General features: G+C 46.9%; 1 protein-coding gene across 1 annotated transcript in view; it reads right to left on the bottom strand.

The window, feature by feature from the left end:
• MAP1A (microtubule associated protein 1A) overlaps positions 1-11,103 on the bottom strand; it is a 125,775-nt gene extending 114,672 nt beyond the window's left edge. The window contains exon 1 of the mRNA XM_030577282.1: positions 10,893-11,103. Coding sequence (XP_030433142.1) covers positions 10,893-11,052 — 160 coding nt within the window. The 5' untranslated portion in view covers positions 11,053-11,103. The remainder of the gene's footprint in view (positions 1-10,892) is intronic.
• Positions 11,104-25,303: the final 14,200 nt, after the last annotated feature.

Below are 25,303 nucleotides of genomic sequence, written 5' to 3'. Positions count from 1 at the left end.
AGCATTGGCTGTTGGCAGAGATGGGATACTGGACTAGTTTGACTATTGATCTGTTCTGGTGTGACAGTTCTTATAACATGTGTACCCCTCTGAGTCACAGTACAGACCACCCCCCCCTCAACTTCCTTTACCAAATCACTCTTCCAAAGCCATGGATCACCTTCAGATCCATTGAGTTTGCTCTTTAATCTATGTAATCTTTGCAAAATAATCCCCTTCATATCTCAGCAGCAAGTAGACTCTCTTCCCAGACCAGATGGTGTCACACCATGCTGGGGAAGTCACCTTCAGACCTTAGTGAGGAAGAGGTTCACCTTCTGGGTTGCACCATGTAGTGCTACAGGTAATTCATCTTCAAGTTCCAACAAGGAGCAGCCACTCCCAGATGGCACCTTGCCATGCTAGGGTGTCATAATAATCAAATTGTTGGTACATATGATAACCAGGGCCAGCTCCTGGGCTTTTGCCACCCCAAGCAGCAAAAAGGGAAAAAAAAAAAAAAAAGCTGCGATCGCGATCTGCAGCTCTACCGCCACCGCTTCAGTCTTCAGCGGCAATTTGGCGGCTGGTCCTTTGCTCCGAGAGGGAGTGAGGGACCAGCGGCTGAATTGCCACTGAAGACCCAGACGTGCCGCCCCTCACCATTGGCCGCCCCAAGCAGCTGCTTGCTGGGCTGGCGCCTGGAGCTAGCCCTGATGATAACTCCTCACCGCTCATTCGCTGCTGCCTCCAGCAAGCCAGCAGCAGCTTAAAGCCAGTGGCAGGATGTTACACAAGTCAAATATGTAATAACTAAACTAAAATTCTAGACTTCATCAGTACTCATTATGTGTATCCTTCCTACATCTTTGCCACCATCTCAGGGAGAGAATTCCACCCTTGTGTGATGGTGCATTAAAGACAGAGGGGTCAAAAAAGCCAGAAAAAAACCCTTAGCTCCACACTTATCCCCACCCTAAAAGGAGTTGATTGCCAATTCCTGGAGGAGCAGGGATACCAATCCAGTTGACTGCAGTAATCAGTTCTTGTTCTCCAGGACTATAGCTCGATTCAGGAGACAACAATCAACTGAATGTAACGTAGTGGCCACTGAGGATGCAAACTCAAATATCAGAACTGCTTCCAGAGTACAAGATGCAATTACAAAGCTCAGCCCCAGCCCTCAGCACATCACCAAAATGGGGTTAATAATTTGCCCCACCACACACAAACGGCAAACATATAATTTCAAAGGCAGGAATTGCTTAGAATAAATGGACACAAATTTTTTCTTAATTTGTCTCTGGTCACAGCACACACTGCAAAGGAATGGTGCAGCAATCAGCTGACAGACCGCACTGCAGAATGTATGACAAGCTAATGGTGCTCAGGATGCTCTCATAATATCAGAAAAACCCATCATCAATTTTAGAAGCAGCACAGGATATCAACTTTTCCTGCTTCTTTATGTCCCCATCCCCAAATAACAAACACAGGCCAAGAAATAAGAGATCTGCAATTTAGGAAGGGAACAGACTGAAGCAAGGCAGGGAAGATCTGTTCCCCTTTTTATAAAAATGGCCTTGATAAGCAAGCCGTGTTTTAATACATGTGCCCAACACAAGGGCTCTTTAATATCTCTGAAGTGTTGATGAGATGGAGCTGAACAGCAATCCAACCTGGAGGGGACAGAAGGGGGGGGTGAGATGGCACTCTGCAGGACACATGTCCTAGCTGCAGCAACAAGAAGGGCTGTTCTGAGCACTGGTTGTTACATTCTCCACAATGCAAAGAACAGAGATCCTCTTTGAAAACCTGAGGGGAGAGGGGGCTTCTTATTCAGCATTTCAGCTAATTCACAAGTTTTTCCTCTGTGCAGTTTGCAAGTCATTCAGTTTAGTTTTTAAAATCATCCCTCATCTTACCAATGACCACCACCTCAAATGCTCAGTCCACTGCAGAAGGATCAGACCATTGCTCTACCAGATTCCAGGCCTCCTTCTCCTTATGTAAGTGTGTGCAATGTACCATCCTGAAGTTTCCTAACTGGTCATATTCTCTGAGGATGTTGCTGTAGCATGTACAGCATGGATACAATTCCATGTGACCTGTGGTACAGTTTCTCATATCCCATTCCTTATGCCCTTGCAAACTGTCTGACTTCCTGCTGGGTTAATTAGCCTATAAAATTTGACATTTCCTTTTAATACCAGCTTCTCTCCCTTGAGATATTCCTTCAAAACTGGACGAATCAAACAAGAATAGAAACGTGACATTCTGATCAGACTCTACTTCATAGCATGTCAAAATAGCCACTGTTCAAGTCTCCATGCTGCCATTGAAGCAGGGTAATGCTTAGTATCAAGAACAATATGTTTGTTCTTAATTCTAATCTAACTTGTATGTTCTCCTGGACCACACTAAGGGAAAAGCATACAAGATTAGTAGTGACATTCTGTAAGTGACTCTGCGCACCTTCGAAGTCACACAGGGCAAGGCTTCGGTGGTGTTCATGAGGAAAGTCCTCAAAGTCTTCCTCTCTGTATGAGAACACCTCAGTTTAGGCATGCCCATAATAAAATAACAAAATAAGAATAAAGATTTATTAATTATTCTACTCTCAAAGAACATCCTACATCCCAATCACACTGTAGAGTAAACTACCACTTTGCACCTACCTAGCTTTCAGCCTGGTGCCTTTGAGAAATCCAAAGTCTGGTTTGGATCTGCCTTACTGTGTCAAACACACAAAAACTGTACAAAGGGCTTTCAGGGGACAACAACATTCTGTTGCCAGTTAAAAGATGTTTTAAAAGATGTTTTACTCAGTGTTTCCTAACTGATAAAATGCAATTCTAGATAAACATTCCTCTGTTCAGCAGACTGATTCACTATCACAAGGCACCCTGTACACTCTGACCTGGCAAGCTGTATCACCTTTCTCAATGTGTCATATCACATCTGTGTGATCACCAAGCTATGGGTAAGGCTGCAAGGCTGTCACAGATTCCGTGACTTTCTGTGACCTCTGCAGCCAGTGCTGCAGCCAGGGGCTGCCCGAGGGAGGAGGGGGCTCAGGTCTATAGGACGGGGGTTGGTGGGTGCTGGGGGTGCTCCCATTGGCATGGCCCTGCAGCTCCTAGGCAGAAAAGGAGCCAGGCACCAGGGGGCTCCTCGCGCTGCCCGTACCTGCAGGTCCCACCCCCACAGCTCCCATTGGCTGCGGTTCCCAGCCAATGGGAGCTGCGCAGCCAGCAATTATGGCAGAACTGGGAGCAACACGTGGCACTCCCTGGCTCCTTCGCTGCCTAGGAGCTGCAGGGACACGTAGAGCCCCCCCTCCCCTGGCAGGGATCCAGGGCTGCATGCTGCAGCCCATCCCTCCCCCCCAGCACCAGCAGGGGTCCTGGGCCAAGCACCACAGCCCCCCCCCCGCCCCCGCCAAGCACCTGCAGCCCCCTGCCTAAGTTTTAGTTGGGGTATACAGTAAAAGTCATGGACAGGTCACAGGATGTGAATTTTTTTGTGACTGCCCGTGCTCCATTACTATTCACAGAGATTCTATGGTATAGTTTGGTTCATTTAAGATTTTTACTTCATTCGATTCTATGCTCTCTTTCACATGTAGTGACACTCCTCCACCAGCACAACATGTCCTTCCGATATATTTTGTACCTGGTATTACTGTGTCCCATTGATTATCCTCACTCCACCAAGTTTCTGTGATGCCCTATTATGTCAATATCCTCATTTAATATGAAGCACTCTAGTTCAGCCATCTTACTATTTAGACTTCTAGCATTTGTATATAAGCACTTTAAAAAAATGTCACTTTTTAACTGTCTGCCATTACATGATGTAAATGAATGGGACTCACTTTCATTTGACTGTTTCTCATTAGATCTGAAGGAACTCAAGTGTGAAATTTCAGAACTATTAACTGTGGTTTGTAACCTATCATTTAAACCAGTTTCTGTACCAAATGACTGGAGGATAGCTAATGTGATGCCAATTTTTAAAAAGGGCTCCAGAGGTGATCCCGGAGTTACAGGCCAGTAAGCCAGACTTCAGTACTGGGCAAACTTGTTAAAACTAGAGAAAAGAACAGACTTATGAAACACATAGATGAACATAATTTGTTGGAGAAGAGTCAACATGTTTTTTGTAAAGGGCAATCATACCTCACCAAGCTACTAGAATTCTTTGAGGGGGTCAACAGGCATGTGGACAAGGGGGATCCAGTGGATATAGTGTACTTAGATTTTCAGAAAGTCTTTGACAAAGTCCCTCAGCAAAGGCTCTTAAGCAAAATAAGCTGTCATGGGATAAAAGGGAAGGACCTCTCAGGGATCGGTAATTGGTTAAAAAATAGGAAACAAAGGGTAGGAATAAATAGTCAGCTTTCAGAATGGAAAGAGGTAAATCGTGGTGTCCCCCAGGGGGTTGTTCTGGGCCTAGTCCTATTCAACATATTCATAAATGATCTAGAAAAAGGGGTAAAACAGTGAGGTGGAAAAACTTGCGGATGATACAAAACTACTCAAAATAGTTAAGCCCAAAGCAGACTGTGAAGAATTACAAAGGGACCTCACAAAACTGGGTGACTGGCCAACAAAATGGCACATGAAATTCAGTGTTGATAAATGCAAAGTAATGCACACTGGAAAACAATCTCAACTATACATATAAAATTATGAGGTCTAAATTAGCTGTTACCACTGAAGAGAGAGATCTTGAAGTCATTGTGGATAGCTCTCTGAAAACATCCACTCAATGTGCTGCGGCAGTCAAAAAAGCGAACAGAATGTTGGGAACAATTCAGAAAGCGATAGCCAATAAGACAGAAAAATATCATATTGCCTCTATATAAATCTATGGTACGCCCACATCTTGAATATTGTGTGCGGATGTGGTCACCCCATCTCAAAAAAGATATATTGGAATTGGAAAAAAGATTCAGACAAGGACAAAAAAAATTATTAGGAGTATGGAACAGTTTCCATACGAAGAGAGATTAATAAGACGGGGACTTTTCAGCTTGGAAAAGAGACAACTAAGGGGAGATGTGATGGAGGTCTGTAAAATCATGACTGGGGTGAAGAAAGTATTATTTACTCGTTCTCACACCACAAGAACTAGGGTCACCACATGAAATGAATAGGCAGCAGGTTTAAAAACAAAAGGAAGTAATTTTTTACACAACGCAAAGTCAACCTGTGGAACTCCTTGCCAGAGGATGTTGTGAAGGTCAAGACTATAACTGGATATGTTCATGGAGGATAGGTCCATCAATGGCTATTAGCCAGGATGGGCAGGGATAGTGTCCCTAGCCTTTGTTTGCCAGAAGATCTCTATCACAACAATCTGCAATCCACTCTACTGAAAATGGAAGCCCCTCTCCCGCCTCCACCTCCCTCCCCTCCAAAGGCAGCGGGTCAAGTCAGCATTAACCCATTCTGTTCTGATCACCCATCTGCAAGTATCCTATCAGAGAAGGATCCTGGGTTTGCCATGGAGAGTGAACCAATCAAGCCTTTTGCAAAGTGAGCTGCTTCCTGGTAACGTGCAGGGTGGGCAGTAAAGTTTTCCCAGTGTACCATGTTCCTAGGGCTAGAGAGGCTACATTTCGGGCAGGGGTCAGGGGAGGGCACTAGGGACTCTGGGATATGGTTACTTTGACTTGGGTCTGCATACCAATGTGTGTACACCAAAGCCCTAGGTTCAAGATTGGGTCAGAAAATTCTTAACTTAGGGTTAAAATACAGTGTAGATGCTCAAGTCCAGGGTTCCCTAATATGGATCAGCTGACTCGAGTCCCATTAACCCTGGGCTTACATTGCAGTAGAGACATACCCAGAGTGTCACAGCTAAATATAAGGTGGAACAGATTGTTTAGCAAAAGTAAACACATATTCCATCTAGCAAAGTTATGAATTTAAGCTCACAGACTCATCTTTTGAAAATGTGCACATTTAATTTGAGGATGACAACTGATAGGTCAGATATAGAGTGAACGCTTTGTGAATAATGTTCCACCACAGGACAGTGATAAGGTGTTTTTGTCTCTTATTTTCCTGTGAGTTCATTTGAGTATATAGCGACTATCTGGTTTCACCCACATAGTTTTTCTTGGAGGCATTTAAAGCACTGGATGAGGCACACCACATGTTGTGACAGGCATGTATAAGACCCATGGATCATAAAACGTGTGTTGTGGAGGTCACTGATCATTCTAGCAGTGGAGATGTGTCCGTAGGAGCAACAGATGAAAAACCCAGAGAACATCAGCAATATACCTTCACAAGGCAAACATGGGAGCTTAAATTCATAACTTTATTAGACACTAAAAATCATGGTCTTAAGACACTGGATTTATGGCCATTACAACAATCTATAACCCAAAAACAACGAGTCCGGTGGCACTTTAAAGACTAATAGATTTATTTGGGCATAAGCTTTCATGGGTAAAAAACCCACTTCTTCAGATGCATGGAGTGGAAAATTACAGATGCAATCATTATATACTGACACATGAAGAGAAAGGAGTTACCTCACACGTGGAGAACCAGTGTTGACAGGTCCAATTCGATCAGAGTGGATGTAGTCCACTCCCAATAACTGATGAGGATGTGTCAATTACAGGAGAGGCAAAGCTGCTTTTGTAGTGAGCCAGCCACTCCCAGTCCCTACTCAAGCCCAAAATTAATTATGTTAAATTTGCAAATGAATTTTAGTTCTGCAGTTTCTCTTTGAAGTCTGTTTCCTCAAGTTTTTTTGTTCCAGTATGGCTACTTTTAAATCTGTTACAGAATGTCCATGAAGATTGAAGTGTTCTACTGGCTTTTGCATGTTACCATTCCTGATGTCCTATTTGTGTCCATTTATTCTTTTATGTAGAGATCTGTAACCCACTAACCCCCATTTTTGTCCTATAACTACAGGGGTGTTAATGGGCCATTCACTTTGAATAGTCCCTTACATTATGTGTTAACTATGTATGCTAAACAATCTGTTCCACCTCTGAGTGCCTTTTCCAGACCTGAAGAAGAGCTCTGTGTAGCTCAAAAGCTTGTTGCTTTCACCAAATGAAGTTGGTCCAATAAAAGATATTACACCTCTACCCTAATATAATGTGACCTGATATAACACAAATTCAGATATAACGTGTTAAAGCAGCACTCCAGGGGGCGGGGACTGCATGCTCCGGCGGATCAAAGCAAGTTCAATATAACGAGTTTCACCTATAATGTGGTAAGATTTTTTGGACAGCGTTATATCTGGGTAGAGGTGTACTTCACCCACCTTGTCTCACATCAATACTCTGCCATTGTTAATACGATGTTCCTTTCTTCAGAAAAGCCCTAATGTATCTTCAGACTAATCATTGCCCCATGCTGCTGATCAGATCAGGGACTGTGTGCCAGACACACAAGGCTGAGGGAGAATGTAATCAATCCAGTTGCTTTCATGCACAAAAGCAGAGAGGTTGCATTTGGCACTTGCTTCTGGCTGGCATTGCTACTGTTTTCCGTGGGATATGTTCCCTGTACACATTCCCCTCCAGGCCTAAGAGGTTCATGTTGTTATATGGTAAAGACCCTAAGAAGCCTTTATCTGATTAAGGAGCTGAAGTCTCTTATGTAAGGATAAGCATGAGTGAGTGGAGCTTCTTCTTCCCCTACATGACCCTACCAAAGCACTCACCTGGCACCACTCACCCCAAGCTGCTAACCTGTGCTTGAAGGTCAGTGAATACCACGTAGAGGGGGGATGTGTGTCAGGCTCACAGAGCTCTTTACTCTAGATCCTGTTTACAGACACAAGTAAGTTTATTAGTAAATAGTGTCAGGGAGCCAGGGCTGTCTGAGGATAGCCCCAGGTCCAGCTAATTCCAGACTCCTTAGAGCAGGGGCAGGCAAACTATGGCAAACCATGTGGCTCAGCCCCACTCTGGTGCTCTGGCTGGGGTGCAAGGTCTGGGGCCACACCGCGGGGCTTGGCCCCGCTCCGGCTGGGTTGGGGGCCACACTACGCCGCTCGGCCCTGCTCCAGCTGGGGCGCTGGTTGGGGGCCGAACCACACGGCTTGGCCCTGCTCTGGCGCTCCAGCTGGGGTGCAGGGTCGGGGGCTGCACCACGCTGCTCCCGGAAACCACGGCATGGATCCACTCCGACTCCTACATGCTCCAATGGGAGCTGCAGGGGTACTGCCTGAGAATGGAGAAGCATGCAGAGCCGCCTGGCTGCATCACTGTGTAGGTGCCAGAGAAAGGACATGCCACTGCTTCTGGGAGCTGCTTCAGGTAAGCGCCGCTCGGAACCTGCACCTCTGAGCCTCTCCCCATGTCTCAGCTCCCTGCCTCAGCCCTGATTCCCCTGCCACCCTCCAAACCCCTCAGTCCCAGCTCAGAGCACCCTCCTATACCCCAAACTCCTCATCCTCAGCCCCACCTCAGAGCCTGCACCACCTCCCACACCGCAACCCCAATTTTGCTAGCATTCATGGCCCTCCATACAATTTCTATCTCCCGATTTGGCCCTTGGGCCAAAATGTTTGCCTATCCCTGCCTTAAGTTGAGGTCCTTTACATGTCCCCATTCCACACACCCATGACCCCCAGCTTGTTCCAGAAGCCCCAGATCAATGAACACAAACATTTTAACCATTTTTGCCAGTATACGTAATCTGACACTGATGGATTTGTACCGCTCCTTACACCCCACAACTGCTGGGGAGAAGGAAACCTCCCGACTTCCTCAGCCACCTGGGCTGCCCTGAAATGGGGGCAGGGCAAAGGGTAGAAACCGTGCTTGAGGCACCAGCCCTCAGCATGCCCCAGGATGGGGCAAGGAGAGGATGGGAAGAGCCTCAGGCTGAGATAGACCTCAGCAAAGCTGGGGTGGGCAGAACCAGGGCTACAGTAAAGGGCAGGGTAAGGAGCTGAGGAGGGTGGGAGGAGTGATCCAGGGCTGTGGTGAGGGATGGGGTAAGAAGCCGGGGCAGGAATCCAGGGCTGCGGTAAGGGGCAGGGTAAGAGGTGGGGGGGCAGGAATCCAGGGTGGCGGTGAGGGGCAAGGTAAGAAGCCAGGGGGAAGGTAGGGGATTAACGCTGTGGTGAAGGGCAGGGTAAGATGCCGGGGCGATGAGGGGAGAAGGAATCCAGGGCTGCCGTGAGGTGGCAGGGGAGCTAAGAAGCCAGGGGAGGGAGAAGGTCCATCCAGGGGCCGGTGAGGGGCAGGATAAGAAGCCGCGGCGGGTGGGGGGAAGGTCCACCCAGGGCTGCGGCGAGGCGCCGGTGGAGGTGGGGGTAAGGTCCATCTAGGGGGCGGTGAGGGGCAGGGTAAGAAGTCGGGGGGTTCAGGGCTGCAGTGAGGCACCGGGTGGAGGGGGAGAAGGAATCCAGGGCTGCCGAGGCGCCAGGGGTAAGAAGCTGGGGGACAGGGAACATCCATCCAGGGGCTGGTGAGAGGCAGGGTAAGAAGCCGCGGGGGGTAGGGGGTGAAGGTCCACCCAGGGCTGCGGTGGGGGGGGGAGAAGCCGGGGGAGGAAGCGGGGTTCAGGGCTGCGGTGAAGGGCCAGGGGAGGACGCGGGGTTCAGGGCTGCGGGGAGGGGGGCGTGATGAGAAGCCGGGGGAGGAAGCAGGGTTCAGGGCTGCGGGGACGGGGGGGGGTGATGAGAAGCCGGGGGAGGACGCGGGTTCAGGGCTGCGGGGACGGGGGGGGGGGTGATGAGAAGCCGGGGGAGGAAGCGGGGTTCAGGGCTGCGGGGAGGCGGGCGTGATGAGAAGCCGGGGGAGGAAGAGGGGTTCAGGGCTGCGGGGAAGGGGGGGGTGATGAGAAGCCGCGGGAGGAAGCGGGGTTCAGGGCTGCGGGGAAGGGGGAGGTGAGAAGCCGGGGTAGGACGCGCGGTTCAGGGCTGCGGGGACGGGGGGGTGATGAGAAGCCGCGGGAGGATGCGGGTTCAGGGCTGCGGGGACGGGGGGGTGATGAGAAGCCGCGGGAGGATGCGGGTTCAGGGCTGCGGGGACGGGGGGGTGATGAGAAGCCGCGGGAGGATGCGGGTTCAGGGCTGCGGGGACGGGGGGGTGATGAGAAGCCGCGGGAGGATGCGGGTTCAGGGCTGCGGGGACGGGGGGGTGATGAGAAGCCGGGGTAGGACGCGCGGTTCAGGGCTGTGGGGACGGGGGGGGGTGATGAGAAGCCAGGGGAGGAAGCGGGGTTCAGGGCTGCGGGGACGGGGGGGGTGATGAGAAGCCGGGGGAGGAAGCGGGATTCAGGGCTGCGGGGACGGGGGGGGTGATGAGAAGCCGGGGGAGGAAGCGGGATTCAGGGCTGCGGGGACGGGGGGGGGGTGAGAAGCCGGGGGAGGACGCAGGGCTCAGGGCTGCGGGGACGGGGGGGGTGAGAAGCCGGGGGAGGAAGCGGGGTTCAGGGCTGCAAGGACGGGGGGGGGGTGATGAGAAGCCGCGGGAGGATGCGGGTTCAGGGCTGCGGGGACGGGGGGCGGTGATGAGAAGCCGGGGGAGGAAGCGGGATTCAGGGCTGCGGGGACAGGGGGGTGATGAGAAGCCGGGGGAGGACGCGGGGTTCAGGGCTGCGGGGACGGGGGGGTGATGAGAATCCTGGGGAGGACGCGGGTTCAGGGCTGCGGGGAGGGGGGCGTGATGAGAAGCCGCGGGAGGAAGCGGGGGGCAGGGCTGGCCAGGTCGAGCCCAGCCCCTGCACTCACGGCGTGACAGTGCGGCACGCTGACGCGCCCCGGGCGGGGCTGGACAGTCCCTGCCGCAACAGCGCCAGGCAGCCCCGCGCTTCTCTCCCGGAGCCGCCACCACTGCGGGCGGGCGGACGCGGGGGAGGGGGGGGAAAGTGCCTCCGGTTGCAGCCCAGCCGCGCGCTGCAGCGCTCACTGCTCACCCCGCTCCAGGGCGCCCCGCAGCGCCCCGCGCTCCGCCTCTGTCCCGATCTCCCCGATCACGATCAGCAGCGCGTGCCTCCGCAGCTCCCAGCCGCGGCGCCCGCCAGACAGCCCGGGCGCCGCTGTATCCATGGCAACCGCCCCATCAATGATCTCCATGGAAACCTCTAGCCGCTACTGCAGCGCGAAGCAGGCGACTGGCGCGCGGCTCTTAAAGAGCCATGGGTCCCACGCTGATTGGCTGGGGTAGACACGTGAGCCAGAGATATTGCGGACGAGCAGTAGGGGGCGGGGTCTCGTGGTCCTCCAGGCTCCACCCCTGCGTGCCGCACTCCAGGCGAGCAGGTGGGAGGAGCCAAGGGAGGGCAGTTGCGCTGCCCCGCCCCGCCCCCCTGCGGCTGGTGCTGCCCGGCGGGGTTCCGCGGCGGGGGCGGGGAGCCGTGGTTGGGGAATGGCAGCGCGGGGCGGCTCATTGCCGGGCTGTGGGGCGGGCGCTGCGCCCCTCTCACGCCAGGGCGGCCCAGAGGGAGTGTTCTGTGTGGGCTGGTGCGGTGCTTGTGGCCCCTGTCAGCTGTTGGAAATGAGACGTATCCGCCCTGATTGACTTGGCCTTGTTAGCCGTGACCCCTCACTGGCTGAGGCAGTGCCCCTTGTCTCCTGGGCTGTGTCTTTATACCTGCCTCTTAGGGGGACCAAATGTCCAATTTGGGGTCTTTTTTTTCTATAGGCTCCTATTACCCCCCACCCCCGCCCAGGGCTGGCTTTAGCAAGTGCAGGACCCGATTCGAACAGTTTCAACGGGGTCCCAGCAGGGATGACTGAAAAATAAAAAACACACTCAGGGCTTGTAGTCACTGGGCAGCGCTCCTAGACTTCAGAGGCAGGTCGTTCACTAGCTCCGGGTCTTCGAGGGCACTGAAGGACCTCTGAAATGCTGCTGAAGACCTGGCGCGCCGCCAGGTGAGTAAAAATTAAAAAGGAGCCTCTAGCCAGGGAAGGGATTATCAGCCACTTGCCCTCCCGGCGGCCCTGCCACTGGGCTTGGGGCCCTCTTAGGCGTGGGGCCCAATTCGGGGGAATTGGTGGAATTGGCCTAAAGCCACCCTGTCCCCATCCCATCCTGATTTTTCACACTTGCTGTCTGGTCACCCTAACTGCCTCTATATGTCCACTCCATGCATCTGATGAAGTGGGCTGTAGCCCATGAAAGCTTATGCACAAATAAATTTGTTAGTCTCTAAGGTGCCACAAGGACTCCTTGTTGTTTTTGCTGATACAGACTTACACAGCAACTCCTCTGAAACTATGTTTAAGATAGCCAATGCATTCAAGCTAGCCATGTCAATGGAGTACTTGATCTCTCTCTTACATTATATGCATCAAATAGCCCAAGCTCAGGGCATCAGCCCTTGGCATGTTGTGTAAGGGAAAGTCCACCAATGGCCATTTTAGGATACAGAGTGTATGGATGATTATAAAGGCTTACCGTACTTGTACTCTCCTGACAAAAGAACAGATATTTGGCCTGTGTTAATGCAGCTTAGTGAAAGAAGAGTCTGAGTCTGGTGACTGTAAAACCAATTTAAGTAATATGATAGAAGGAGATATACCTATCTCATAGAATTGGAAGGGAAGGTCACTGAGTTTAGCCCCCTGCCTTCACTAGGCAGGATTAAGTACTGATTTTGCCCCAGATCCCTAAGTAGCCCCCCTCAAGGATTGAGCTCACAACACTGTGTTTAGGAGGGCAAGACTCAAACCACTGAGCTATCCCTCCATGTCTTTGCTGTCAGTGGAATTTTTTCTTACAATCTGCCACCTCAACACTGAGGACATAAGAGAAAACACAGATTTTAGAAGGAAGTAGGGTGACCAGACAGCAAGTGTGAAAAGTCGGGACAGGGTGTGGAGGGGTAATAGGAGCCTATATAAGAAAAAGACCCCAAAATTGGGACAGTCCCTATAAAATCAGGACATCTGGTCACCCTAGAAGGAAGAGTCAGCATTTTGGCAAGTGCATGTGAGTCTTGCCATCTATTGTGTCACGAAACACTAACAGCAACATAATCTGAAAACAAACGAAAAACCAAAATAATTTTCTCTGCTGTGTTTCCAAATGATTCAGGTTGCAGTTGCTGATGGTGTTAATAGGTTAGTTATTTTCCACACTAAGCTCTTTAATAATCTGCATTAGTCTCCAGGAGATGAACTCAAGGTGATGTGATAGCTCTTTTCTATCTAAAAATTTCTTTGAAACGAGCCTTGTAAACAAAAGGAGTCAGTGGAACAAAGGATTGAATTCATTTTTCTGTGCTGTCATTTGCCAGACTGCATCAAGTTCAGCTTGTCTCAAGTGGTTGCACTGAGACAAGTAAATATGTAAATAAAGAGAAACTTGCACATAGACAAATGTAAGTGATTCTGCCTTGAAAGTGGGACTGTACATCACTAAAGAGAGTCACTATGATCAAAGGTCTTCAGAGATTTTCAGACCACATGATCCAAGTACCTTTTGTTTTCAGATGATTCATCTTTATACTTGAGGATTATTTTTTGACATCTCATCTCTCCAGAGCTGCAGCTTTTCACTGCAGTGCAGAGAGGCTCCTCCAGCTGGGTTTCTACCAGAGGAGGAAAAAGGAACAGGAGACATACAAACTGGAGTGAAGACTAAAAACAATGTCCAGTCATGGTGCCATTCCACAGAGACTAGAACCTCTAGCAAAGATTGCTTACGCTTACAAATGAAACTCCTTTAAAATGGACAATGCTCTTTCTGCCCTGTCAGCAGCACACAGATGGAATAACTGATAATCTCTTGCTTTCTAGTATGAATATACATATAAGAGAATCTGCATAGCAATTGCTGTCCAAATGTTTTACTTCAAAGAAGCTATGACAATCTAAATTATCTGAGGATCTGCCCCAAAGATTTTTTTATTATATGATATTTATTTCTATTATAGTATTATGTATTTGTATTGCAGTAGCACTTAGCAGCCCCAGTCAGGAATCAGTGGCCCACTATGCTAGGGACTGTTATACACATGTAATGAAAATATGATCCCTGCCCTAAAAAGGCTTTTTAAAATCAAAACATATGATGGGAGACAACAGGTGAATACAATAGACAGTGGGAGTGCAAGGTAACAGTGAGATATTTATGGTTAGCAGTAGTCATGAAAAGGGAATAAAGCAAATTGCCTTAAATGATAATAAAAGGGCTCTTGAATATGCCAGAACAGAAGTAATACCCAATATTTCAATTTTCCAGTCCTCTAGCCCAGGACCTACTGCTACAGAATAATCAATCAAACCAATCAATGTTCATTAAATGTCCATCCTCCCTAGCCAAAAGAGGAAAGGAGAAATGTCCATATGAATAAGGTCCTCTTGGGAACTGGAGACCTACAAGAGCATCTAAAAATGTTAAAACATTTAACCAAGTAAAATAAGATAATACCAGTGATAGCAACTGTTAAATGTCTAAGAAGAAGAGGTGAATTAATGTGACTTTTGTTCTCCAACTGCATGGCCTTGATAGATCTCCATGGTGAGATCACTTGCCCAAAGGAACCCATTTCAAAGCAACTGGATGAGTGTCACAAGGTTCCATTTAAGGATAAGCTTTGATCTAGCATATCCTCTGGCCCTTTAAGAGTAGGCATTCTGAGAACTGTAGAGCCAGGGGGTCATGTCACCGCAGCTAGGAAGTAGGGTTTGCTGAGTAAGCAGGCAGAACTGAGTAAGAAGCAGCCTTTCCTTCAGAAGGAGAAACACAAGGGACAAAGCAAGATCTGGTGTGGGTCTTTCCAGTGAGGTATAACTGAAAAGAGGAGTGCTAGTAACTAATTGGTGAAAGTTCTCAAGAATTATGGGTCTTGATAAGATCAGTTATGGGGCCTTTTGGAGAACAAGACTGGAAAAGGAACTTCAAGGGGTTTGGATGAGGACTTGCGGGGAAAGGCCAGGGAGAAGGTCTAAACCAAGATGCATTGTGGGAAGTAGCCCAGGAAAGCAGTGAAGCGGGGCAGTTTTGAGGTTAGGGTACACAGCTACTGTATGATTTAGGGTTCCAGGGCAAGGCACCTCTTCATGACACCAACTAGAGGATGAAGGGTGGTTTGATTCCTTTTACAAGAGTAAGACACCCCCTGTAGGAGGGGGTGAAGAAGTATGCATTTTTCTTTTATTTGGAACATTTGTTCACCTTAGAAGGGAAGGACTTTTGATTAGTCCAGTGTGAGAGAGGAAACTAAGGAACAGATTACCTGACACTGACCTGGGCAAACTGACTTCATCACAGTGTGTGTGTGGATGGCCTCTGCTCTGTTCCAGGATTCTAGGGAACAGTATAAAAGGTTCACCTCAAATTGTCACTTAGCTCCTCTCTAACCTTGGGCATATCCTTTACACCTCCAGGGTGAAGGGGAAGAGGGAAGGTTAGTGTGAATCTATGGAGGCAACATATTTGGAGGACAAAAGTTACTTCAGTATGCAATATTTTCTCTACCATGTGACTGGCTCCATAAATGTTCTGATTTAAATAAAAATCTATGAACATCATAGGCAAGAATTTGGCATATTTTAGGACAACTTCATCCTTACAAAAATGTGTATGAGGATGATCTGTCATCCAAGCCTGAAGTACTGGAACATTCTTAATAGACCATCAGATATTTTGTGCTCTAACTCAGTGGTTCTTAACGGGGGGGGGGGGGGGTTGGTGGGCCCATTCAGGGCAGCCATGGAGTCCTGCTGCTGAAACCTGGTTCCTGAGCCCCAGTGCCTCCCCCACTGCAAGGCTGAAGCCTGAAGCCCCGGTCCCTCTCTGCGGGACTGCATCCAGGAGTGGCATAGGACTGAAACCCTGAGCTCCCTCCCGCCCCGCTGCAGCTGGGAGCAGCATGAGGCTGAAACCCCAAGCTCCCCTCCTCCCCCAGTTGAAGCCAGGAGCAAGTGCAGGCTGAAACCCCGAGCTCACCATGGGGATCTGGGAGAAGCATTGTCATAGAGAAGGAAAATTTAAAATTTTATCCTTCAGACTGAAAATCCACCATCATTTGAAAAGGACTAACTTGGATGACAGTAGAGAGGTGTCAGACAGGAGATCTGCTGTCTTCATGAGGCTCCTGGAAGGAGCCTCATTCTCACTGCCGGGAGCAAAGGGGTCAGAAGCACACACCAAAGGTCATACTTGTGCAGCAAGAATGATCAAAAAAGAAAGACAAAGAATCATAGCACTTAGAGAAAAATTATTTTAGACCCCATCTAATGAGGAATGAGAAAGTATGACATGTGCAAACTGTCTTCATTCCCTATAACATGCCTCAGAAAAATCCTCCATATCTTTTGGCCCGGAACAAACCATCTGTTGACACAGTGCAGACAAGAGGATCTGAGCACTATCATTGCCAGGAGGCGTTGGAGATGGATCAGTCATGTGCTTTGGATAGAAACTGATTCCATCACCAGAGTAGCAATAAGATGGACATCTGAAGGCAAGCAAAAACGAGGCCGCCCGAAAACAACATGGCAAAGAGCTGTGGAAGCCAAGGTGAAAAATCTGGGGCACAGCTGGGGAACCATTGAAAGACTTGCCAGAAACAGACAGCAATGGAGGAGCTTCATCACTGCCCTAAATGCCAGAGTTGTAAAAGGAAAATTATGATGAGGATGATGAATTCTTCTTGACTTCACAATTTCTAGAGCCAGGGCAGGAAGTCAGCAGGTGGATTCATAGGTGGAGTTGAGGGGTTATAAAGTCAGAGTAACATTAAGGAAGTTGATCTTTCCAGATGTATTTTGTGTTGATTGAAAAAGGGTTATGATGATGTCAGGAAAGCCAAGGAGGAGGATGCACTAGTCAAGATAGCATATGATTAAGGCTTGGATGGAAGTTTTAGCTGTGAAGTCATCACAAATGCAGGAGAGAAAAAGACAGAGCAAAAGCCAAACAAGGGAAAAGATAGGTTCTGGACTAAGCAGAGACGAGACAGTCTGACACGAAGTGGAGACACAGTGCAAATCAGCTAATTTGTAACCAGGACTGCAAATGTTCTGACTTCTACAAGACCTTTAGGGAGGGGATTACTGGACCAGATGTAAAGCTCTTACCATTTCACCTTCATGAAGGGAAAGTACAGTAAAGCAGGTGTCATGTCCTGTCATCTCCTCTAGTCTTGCTCAGTGTGTTGTAGGGTGAACATAAAAACAGAGCAAATTTCTCTGTTTATCTTAGATATCAAACTCAGAACAGGAAGTAGTTCCAGACAAAGATATCTTTTCCCTGAAGAATGGATATTGTACTCTATATTTTAATGTTCTCTTTCTTCATCTGCTGTTCAGTCACTTAATTTATACCCTAGCCCATAATCCTGTCGTTTTGCTCCAGGTTACAAATGGATTAACTTAATCTATAGGCAAGGATGTGACATTAGCCTGAAGCAGCGAACCATGGCCAGTGGGAGCTGTGATTGGCCAGACCTGCAGATGGGTCAAGTAAACAAACTGGCCCAGCCCACCAGGGGCTTTCCCTGCACAAGCGGCTGCCCTAGTTTGAGAAACACTGGTATAATGCTTTTAAATCAAAGATTGGATGTTTTTCTAAAAGCTATGATATAGAAATTATTTTGAGGAAGTTCTATGGCCTGTGTTATAGAGGCGGTCAGACTAGATTATCATAATGGTCACTTCTGGCCTTGGAATCTATGAATCTATGCAAGAAAGGTTTAAAGTAGAAAGTCCACGGAAACTTGTAAAGAGAGAGAGCCTTACATCAGAATCTGTGTCTACAGGGCTAGTGTTGTTTTAAAGTGCACAGGATTACTAGGAATCAAAGGCTCAGGAAGTAGAGTTCCTTCTAAAGTTGAAGGGTGTTTAGTGGCAAAATGTTTACAGTGTTAAAGAAGAATCATCAGGTCTCCTCAAAATTTGCAGGCAGTCATATGATGAGACTGACCCCTGATTGCCATATAGTAACCAGCAGAACAGCTTTAGGTTTTGATGATGAAAATGATTAAATTTGATAATATTATTTAACTTTGACAGCATTTCCCAGTAGAAGTGGTTGGAGCTGTGCTGCCATTTATACTGTGGTTTCTTGGATGAGCTTGGGAGAGGTGTGTGGAGAGAGAAGCCAAGAGGAAAGGCTCTCTGTTCTGACAAACCACCCACAGCTTCTCATTGACCTCTTAGGTGATTTGTCAGGGCAGAGCTCCTCTTCCCTCTCCACTACTCTCTTATAAAAGGCCCTGTGAGATGCTCAGTGTCTCCTGTGAGGTCCTGAATACATTTAGTTTCCATTTGTGTTAAGACCTAAGCATATACCTCTTAACAACCCCCTCCCCACCGCCCAGCCCCAAGCTACTGCATGTTCTCAGTATACAATTTTCAAAGCCTCTTAGCTTTGTAAAATAAAAACAATTATTTTTCAAACTAAGCAAAAGCACTAATCCTCAGAGGACTATATCCAGGCCAAGTTTCAACTTGGAAACATGGAAACAGATTCTATGGCTTAAAATGTTTAATGCAAGAAAACTATTTGTTCATTTTTCCACAATAAAAAATGGTTGAAACAATGTCATTTATGTTAAAATAAACAATTCATCTTCAGGCAGAGAACAAGCATAGAAAATATCTGATCCAAAGGTGAATGCATTGGAAAGCTATTAATATGCAAAAATGGAAGATTATAACCAAGTATTCTGCAACCTTAACTCTAATTGTTGCTAACAGCCCACCCTGCTCAAAGGATCTGCACACACTGCTAGACATATGGAGGAAAGTGCAGTTCCTTTGAGCAAGTGGGGACTGTTAGCAACTGCTAGAGTTAAAGTTGCAAAATACTTGCTCTTCCTTTCATTTTGTCTTACTGCAGGTGTAAGGTGATGAGTCATCCCTGAACTAGAGCCTGATTAAGCCATGTACACTAATAAGTCATTTCTGTGCTAGGCTCCAACCAATCCACAACCCAGAAGCTGGTCTGGTGACTTTTAGGGCAGGTATATAAGCCTGACAGGTGGCTCAGCAAAGCAGTTCACCCTGATTAATATTACTTGAGGGCTGTGAGCTTGTGCCTGTTTGAGAATAGCAGTGGCTGTGCCAAACCTTAGCCTGCTCCAGCTTTGCTCTCACTCTGGTCTTGTTCCAACCTCATACTGGTCTCCTGATTCCAGCTGTGACCATTAGGAATGACTATCCTCATCACAGTTGCTGACTTGTAGGTTTGTAAGATGAATATTGTTAATTCTTCTCCAGTAAGACTGTTGAAATAAATTTATTTCTATTTAACTTACAACCTTAGATATACATACATAGCATTTTGTATTACTGCATATGTATTCCTGAGGTCCCTTTCAACCCTGATATTCTGTTTTGATTGCATAATAAAAGACTCTATGGTAATATGCCCAACAGGAAAGCTAAACTGTTGAGAACTCTGAATTTCCTAATGTTTGTGTGATGAAAATCTGACTTGCATGTATGATAATCATGTGTTTATTAATCCTTGTCATATTTGTGGATCTACATATGCTGCAGTAATACAGACCAACATTTTTTTTAAACCTTTTATATGAAGGACATAACACAAAAGTGAATTGACGTGCATTACATATGCTATCAACTCAGTATTCCATAGTTTTAAGAGCAGCATAGCATTTGACAGAGTTCATTAACTATTGGTAAGCTGATCATATACTTGTAAGTATGGTAGCTTGATTCCACTGTAATTCAACATAATTGAAGGCAAATTAATCACATTTTGTATATATTTAAAGGTCTGTTTAAAATAATATAATTTTTGGTTTAAAATATTCTTTAAAATTAGAAATGAGAATATTTTATAACTTTTAAAAAATTTCCTATTTTGTTTTACTTTCCTTTCAGGAACTGGCTTCAGGAATATGTTTCTCCTGCAAGAGTTGATGGTATCACTGGCATCTAAAGCAGTGGTTCTCCTCCAGGTGGTACACATAACCCTGGAGGTATGCAGAGGTCTTCTGGGGGTACATCAACGCATCTAGATGTTTACCTAGTTTTACAATAGGCTACATAAAAAGCACTATCAAAGTCAGTACAAACTAAAGTTTAATACAGACAATGACTTGTTTATACTGCTCTACGTACTATACACTGAAATGCAAGTACAATATTTCTACTCCATTTGATATATTGTATAATGGTAAAAATTAGGAAGTAAGCAATTTTTCAGTAATAGTGTGCTGTGACACTTCTGTATTCTTATGTCTGATTTTGTAAGCACCTACATTTTAGGTGAGGTGAACCTTGCAGGTACTCAAGCCAATTCAGACTCCTGAAAGTGGTACAGGAGTCTAGGAACATTGAGAGCCACTGATCTAAAGCACTAGAAGAGAGGCTACTTTCTGCTCTGTTGCTTTAGGTTTGGTGATACCAGCAATTCTTGGCGAAACACAAAACCCTAAACTCAGATCTCAGTGGTAAAATCCTTTGTTTACTCTTGAATGAATTTGTAACTTTAAAGCAAGTCCAGCACTCTGTAATGTTGTCAGATCTTACATGTTTTTGTATGCCCTGGAGAATTTATTTTGAAAAGCATTTCAGTTCAACTTAAAAAAAGTGGTAACTACTTATGGGTTATTCTTCTTTGAATAAGAATAGAGCGGGTGGGAAAGTGTCATTCCCAGCTCCTGGAATACAACATTCTCTGAGGAAAACACATTGACATCAGGGCACCCTCTAGGGGCCGGTATATACTCATACAGGAATAATTTTTATTATTCTGGGAATAATCTAAAACATATTGTGCCTGTGAATCAGAAATGGACAGTGACAGACATAAGATAAAACCCAAACACCATAATAGAGGCTCAAACTCAATAAAAATATAGGAGTACTTGTGGCACCCTAGAGACTAACATTTATTTGAGCATAGCTTTCGTGGGCTACAGCCCACTTCTTCAGATCCATAGAATGGAACATATATTGAGGGGAGAGCTTGTGTGTGTGTGTGTGTGTATACACACACACACACACACACAGCATGAAAAGGCCAATTAAGTAAGAAAAAAATTGGCCTCTCAGAGTTGGTAAGACAACTCCCACCTTTTCATGCTGTGTGTGTGTATATTTCCTCAAGATATGTTCCATTGTATGCATCTGAAGAAGTGGGTTGTAGCCCACAAAAGCTTATGCTGAAATAAAATTGTTAGTCTCTAAGGTGTCACAAGTACTCCTGTTCTTTTTGAGGATACAGACTAACATGACTGCTATTCTGAAATAAAAATATATAAACCTTGTCAAAATATAGTAAACAGGCCAAAAAATGACACCATGATTAAACAGCAGAGTTAGAGGCAAAAGGAATCCTTTTAAAAATAGGAAATCCTATCCTAGTTAGGAAAACAGTATAAACACTGGCAGATCAAGTATAAAAGTATAATAAGGCAGGCCAACAAAGAATTTGAAGAGCAACCAGCTGAGGATGCCAAAAAATAGGTAAGTACATCAGAAATAGCAAACTTGCCAGGGTGTGGGGCCACTGGATGATCAGGGTGCTAAAGGAGCACTCAAGGAAGACAAGACCATTGCAGAGAAGGTAAATGAATTCTTTGTATCAGTCTTTACTGCAGAGGATCTGGTGGAGGTCCCACACCCAAGCCTTTCTTTTTTGGTGACAAATCTGTGGATTGGTCCCAAACTGAGGAATCAATAGAGGAAGTAAATTAAATAGCAAAAGTCACCAGGACTAGATGGTATTCATCCAAGAGTTTTGAAGGAACTTGTATATGAAATTGCAGAACTACTAACTGTGGTATGTAACCTATCACTTAAATCAGCCTCTATACCAGATGACTGCAGGGTTGCTAATGTTATGCCTATTTTTATTTTTTTTTAAAGGTTCCAGAGAGGACCCTGGCAATTACAGGCTGGTAAGCCTAAAACTTCAGGCAAATTACTATAGTGTCAACTGAAGAACAAAATTATCAGAAACCGAGATGAACAAGATACGTTGGGAAAGAGTCAATACAGCTCTTGAAAAGGGAAATCATGCATCACTGGGCTATTAGAATTCTCCAAGGGAGTCAACAACCATTTGGGCAAGGATCATCTAGTGGATATAGTATATGTGGACTTTCAGAAAGCTTTTGAGAGTCCCATACCAAAGACTCTTAAGCAAAGCAGGCAGTCATAGGATAAGTAGGAATGTTGTCTCATGGATCAGTAACTGGTTAAAAGATAGGAAACAAAGGGTAGGAATAAATGGTCAGTTTTCACAGTGGAGAGAAGTAAATAGCAGGGTTCCCCTACAACCTGTACGGGGACCTGGGCTGTTCAATATAATAAATGATCTGTTTAAAAAAAAAAAAAAAAAAAAAAAAAAGTAAACTGACGTAGCAAAATTCTTAGATAACTATCTTGAGTACTTTTGTAAGTCGAAAGCTGACTGTGAAGAGTTGCAAAGGGATCCCACAAAAATGGATGACTAGACACCAAACCAGTAGATGAAATTCAGTTTTGATAAATGCATATGTGGGTATTTTTTCCAAACCATATATACAAAATAATGGAGTCTAACTTAGCTGTTACCACTCAAGAAAGAGAACATCATCAGGGATAGTTCCCTAAAAACATCCACTCAATGTACAGCGGTAGTCAGAAAAAGCTAACAGAATGTGAGGAACCATTAGGAAAGGAATAAATAATAAAACATAATGCCAGTATATACATCCATGGACTGCCCACATACCATGTGCAGTTCCGGGCACCTCTTATCAAAAAAGATCTATTAAAACATCTTCCAAATGAGGAGAGGGTAAAAAGACTGGGCCTCTTCAGTTTAGAAATGAGATGACTAAGGGTGGGGGGAGGAAGATATGATCGAGGTCTATGAAATCATGAATGGTGTGACAAAAGTGAATAAGGAAGTGTTATGTGTCCCTTCACCCAACACAAGAACCAGGATCACCCGATGAAATTAATAGGCAGTAGGCTTAAAACAAACATAAGGAAGTACTTCTTCACACATTGCACAGTCAACCTTGGAACTCCTTGCCCTGCAATGCTGTGAAGGCCAAGACTATAACAAAATAATTAGTTAAGTCACAGAGTTGAGTTAATAATTAGTTAAGTCATAGATCCATCAATGTCTATTAGCCAAGATGATCAGGGACACAGCCCCATGCTCCAGTTTGTCCCTAAACCTCTAACTGTCAGTAGCTGGGCCTGCACAACAGGCTGAATAACTCAAAATTGTGTTGTTCTGTTCATTCCCTCTGAAGCATTTGGTACTGGCCGTTGTCAGAGACAGAATGCTAGGCTAGATGGACTATTGGTCTAACCCAGTATGGCAGTTCTTATGTCATAGCTGAAGCTATATCCTGTCCTCTTGCCATCACCGTCCCCTCCTCATGGTATCCCTTAGCAACGAACCTACTTTCAGCACTCTGGGCACCACTCCACCACCACTTTAGATATGACCTCCACTATATTTGTGACTTTTGTCCACCAGGGCTGCCCCCTCATATAACAGATTAACTTCTCTCCTGGACCCTGGAGGCAGCTGAATAAACAGACAAAAATTGTGGAGGAATTTTGCGTGCACATGCAAATACCAGTGCCCAATGCCTGGTATTCTCCACCCTCTCAAGATTCTTGTCCGCAGTTCCGCTCCCTAGTCCTGCTGATTCCGATGACAAGTCTCTAGGTTACCACCTGATATTTCAGTTCCCAGTCAACCCCACCTCCCCTGTGCTGGTGGTACCCAAGCCATGGTTCCTCTAGCCTCAAGATACCAATGCCCAGTCCCCATCCCTTAGATTTCAATGTCCAGTACAGGTTTGTCTCCTCATCTCCTAGATTTTGTTTCCCAGTTCCCATGTCTCCCTGATTTTGATTTCCAGGCCCAGGAGGAAAGATGGTCCACTAGATAGAGTGACAGCCTAGAACTCAAGAGATTAAGATTCAATTTCCTACTCTGCCACAGACCCTTTGTCACATAGACTCTATGTGCCTCAGTTTCCTATCTATAAAGTGCAGATATTAGTACTTCCCTAACTCACAAGGATCATGTGAGGATAAATACACTGGTAAGTGCTCAGATACTACAGTAATGAGGGTCATATAAGCACCTTAGCTAGATAGTTTCTGTCATTCTCCCCTTGATTCTCATGCCCTGTGCCTATCTCCTCCAAATGCCAGTACTCAGCACCTGTTGCCGTGTGTTAATCCCCATCCCAGTGCTGGAAGTCTCCTGGAATCAGCCTCGATCTCCTGGTGACTATTGAAAGCAATCTGGGAGATTTTAATAGGCTGCTAAAAGTCTTGTCGGCAGCACAATGGGGCTAAGGCAGGCTCTCTGCCTGCCCTGGCTCTGTGAAGTTCCCAGAAGTGGCCAGCATGTCTGGTTCCTAGGCACTGGGGCAGCCAAGGGGTCTCTGTGCACTGCCGCCCACCCCAAGCACCGAGTCTGCAGCTCCCATTGGCGGGAACTGCAGCCAATGGGAGATGTGGGGGCAGTGCCTGCAGGCAGGGGCAACAGGCAGAGCCACGTGGCCATCTCTAAGCCTAGGAGCCAGACATGCCGGTTGCTTCCAGGAGCCGCCTAAGGTAAACACCGCCCAGAGCCTGCACCCTGAGCCCCTCATCCCTGGCCCCACTCCAGAGCTTGCACCCTCAGCTGGAACCCTGAGTCCTCTACTGCACTCAGAAACCCTTGGCCCCAGCCCAGAGCCCCTCATCCCCAGCCCCACACCCCCAGCCAGGGCCCTCATCCCCTCCCACATCCCAACCCCTTGCCTAAGCCCTGTGAAAGTGAGTGAGGGTGGGGGAGAGCGAGCGATGGAGGGAAGGGGGATGGAGTGAGCGGGAGTGTGGCCTCAGGGAAAGGGTGGGGCAGGAGGTGCGACAAGGGTATTTGGGTTTTTGCAATTAGAAAGTTAGCGACCCTACCCAGTGCTCAATCTCCAGCTCCCCCTGACTCTGGAGCCCTTTTCTCCCCAGTGCCCAGTCGCAGGTTCTCCTGGATTCCAATGCCTAGTCCCCATCTCCCCAATTCCCATACCCAGTCCCAGGTTTCCCTTCTCACCCTGATTCCCATGGCCAGAACCTGCTTCATCCACTGATATTCTGCCTCCTAGTAACTGCTCCCCAAAAAAAGATTTTCCATTCTTATCTCCACAATTCTGATACTGAGTCCCCAGTCCCCCTGCCTCTGCTGCCCAATGCATGGTGCACTGATGGAGTGCTCAAGGATCAGTGACACGGCTCCTGTGTGGGGGACAGCCTGCAATGCAGTTCTTTAAGTATCGAGGGCTCCGGGTCTGAGCTCCCAGGCTGCTCCATGTGATCGTGGCTGTAGCCACCACTTTGTCCTTTGCGCTCTGCCTGGGAGAGACCGAATGCCTAGGGGCCACTTGTCTTGTAACCG

Source organism: Gopherus evgoodei, chromosome 10, assembly GCF_007399415.2.
Source record: "Gopherus evgoodei ecotype Sinaloan lineage chromosome 10, rGopEvg1_v1.p, whole genome shotgun sequence".
Taxonomy (NCBI): Eukaryota; Metazoa; Chordata; order Testudines; family Testudinidae; genus Gopherus; species Gopherus evgoodei.
The sequence above is the reverse complement of the archived record's forward strand: the minus strand, read 5'-3'. Positions and strand labels throughout refer to the sequence as shown.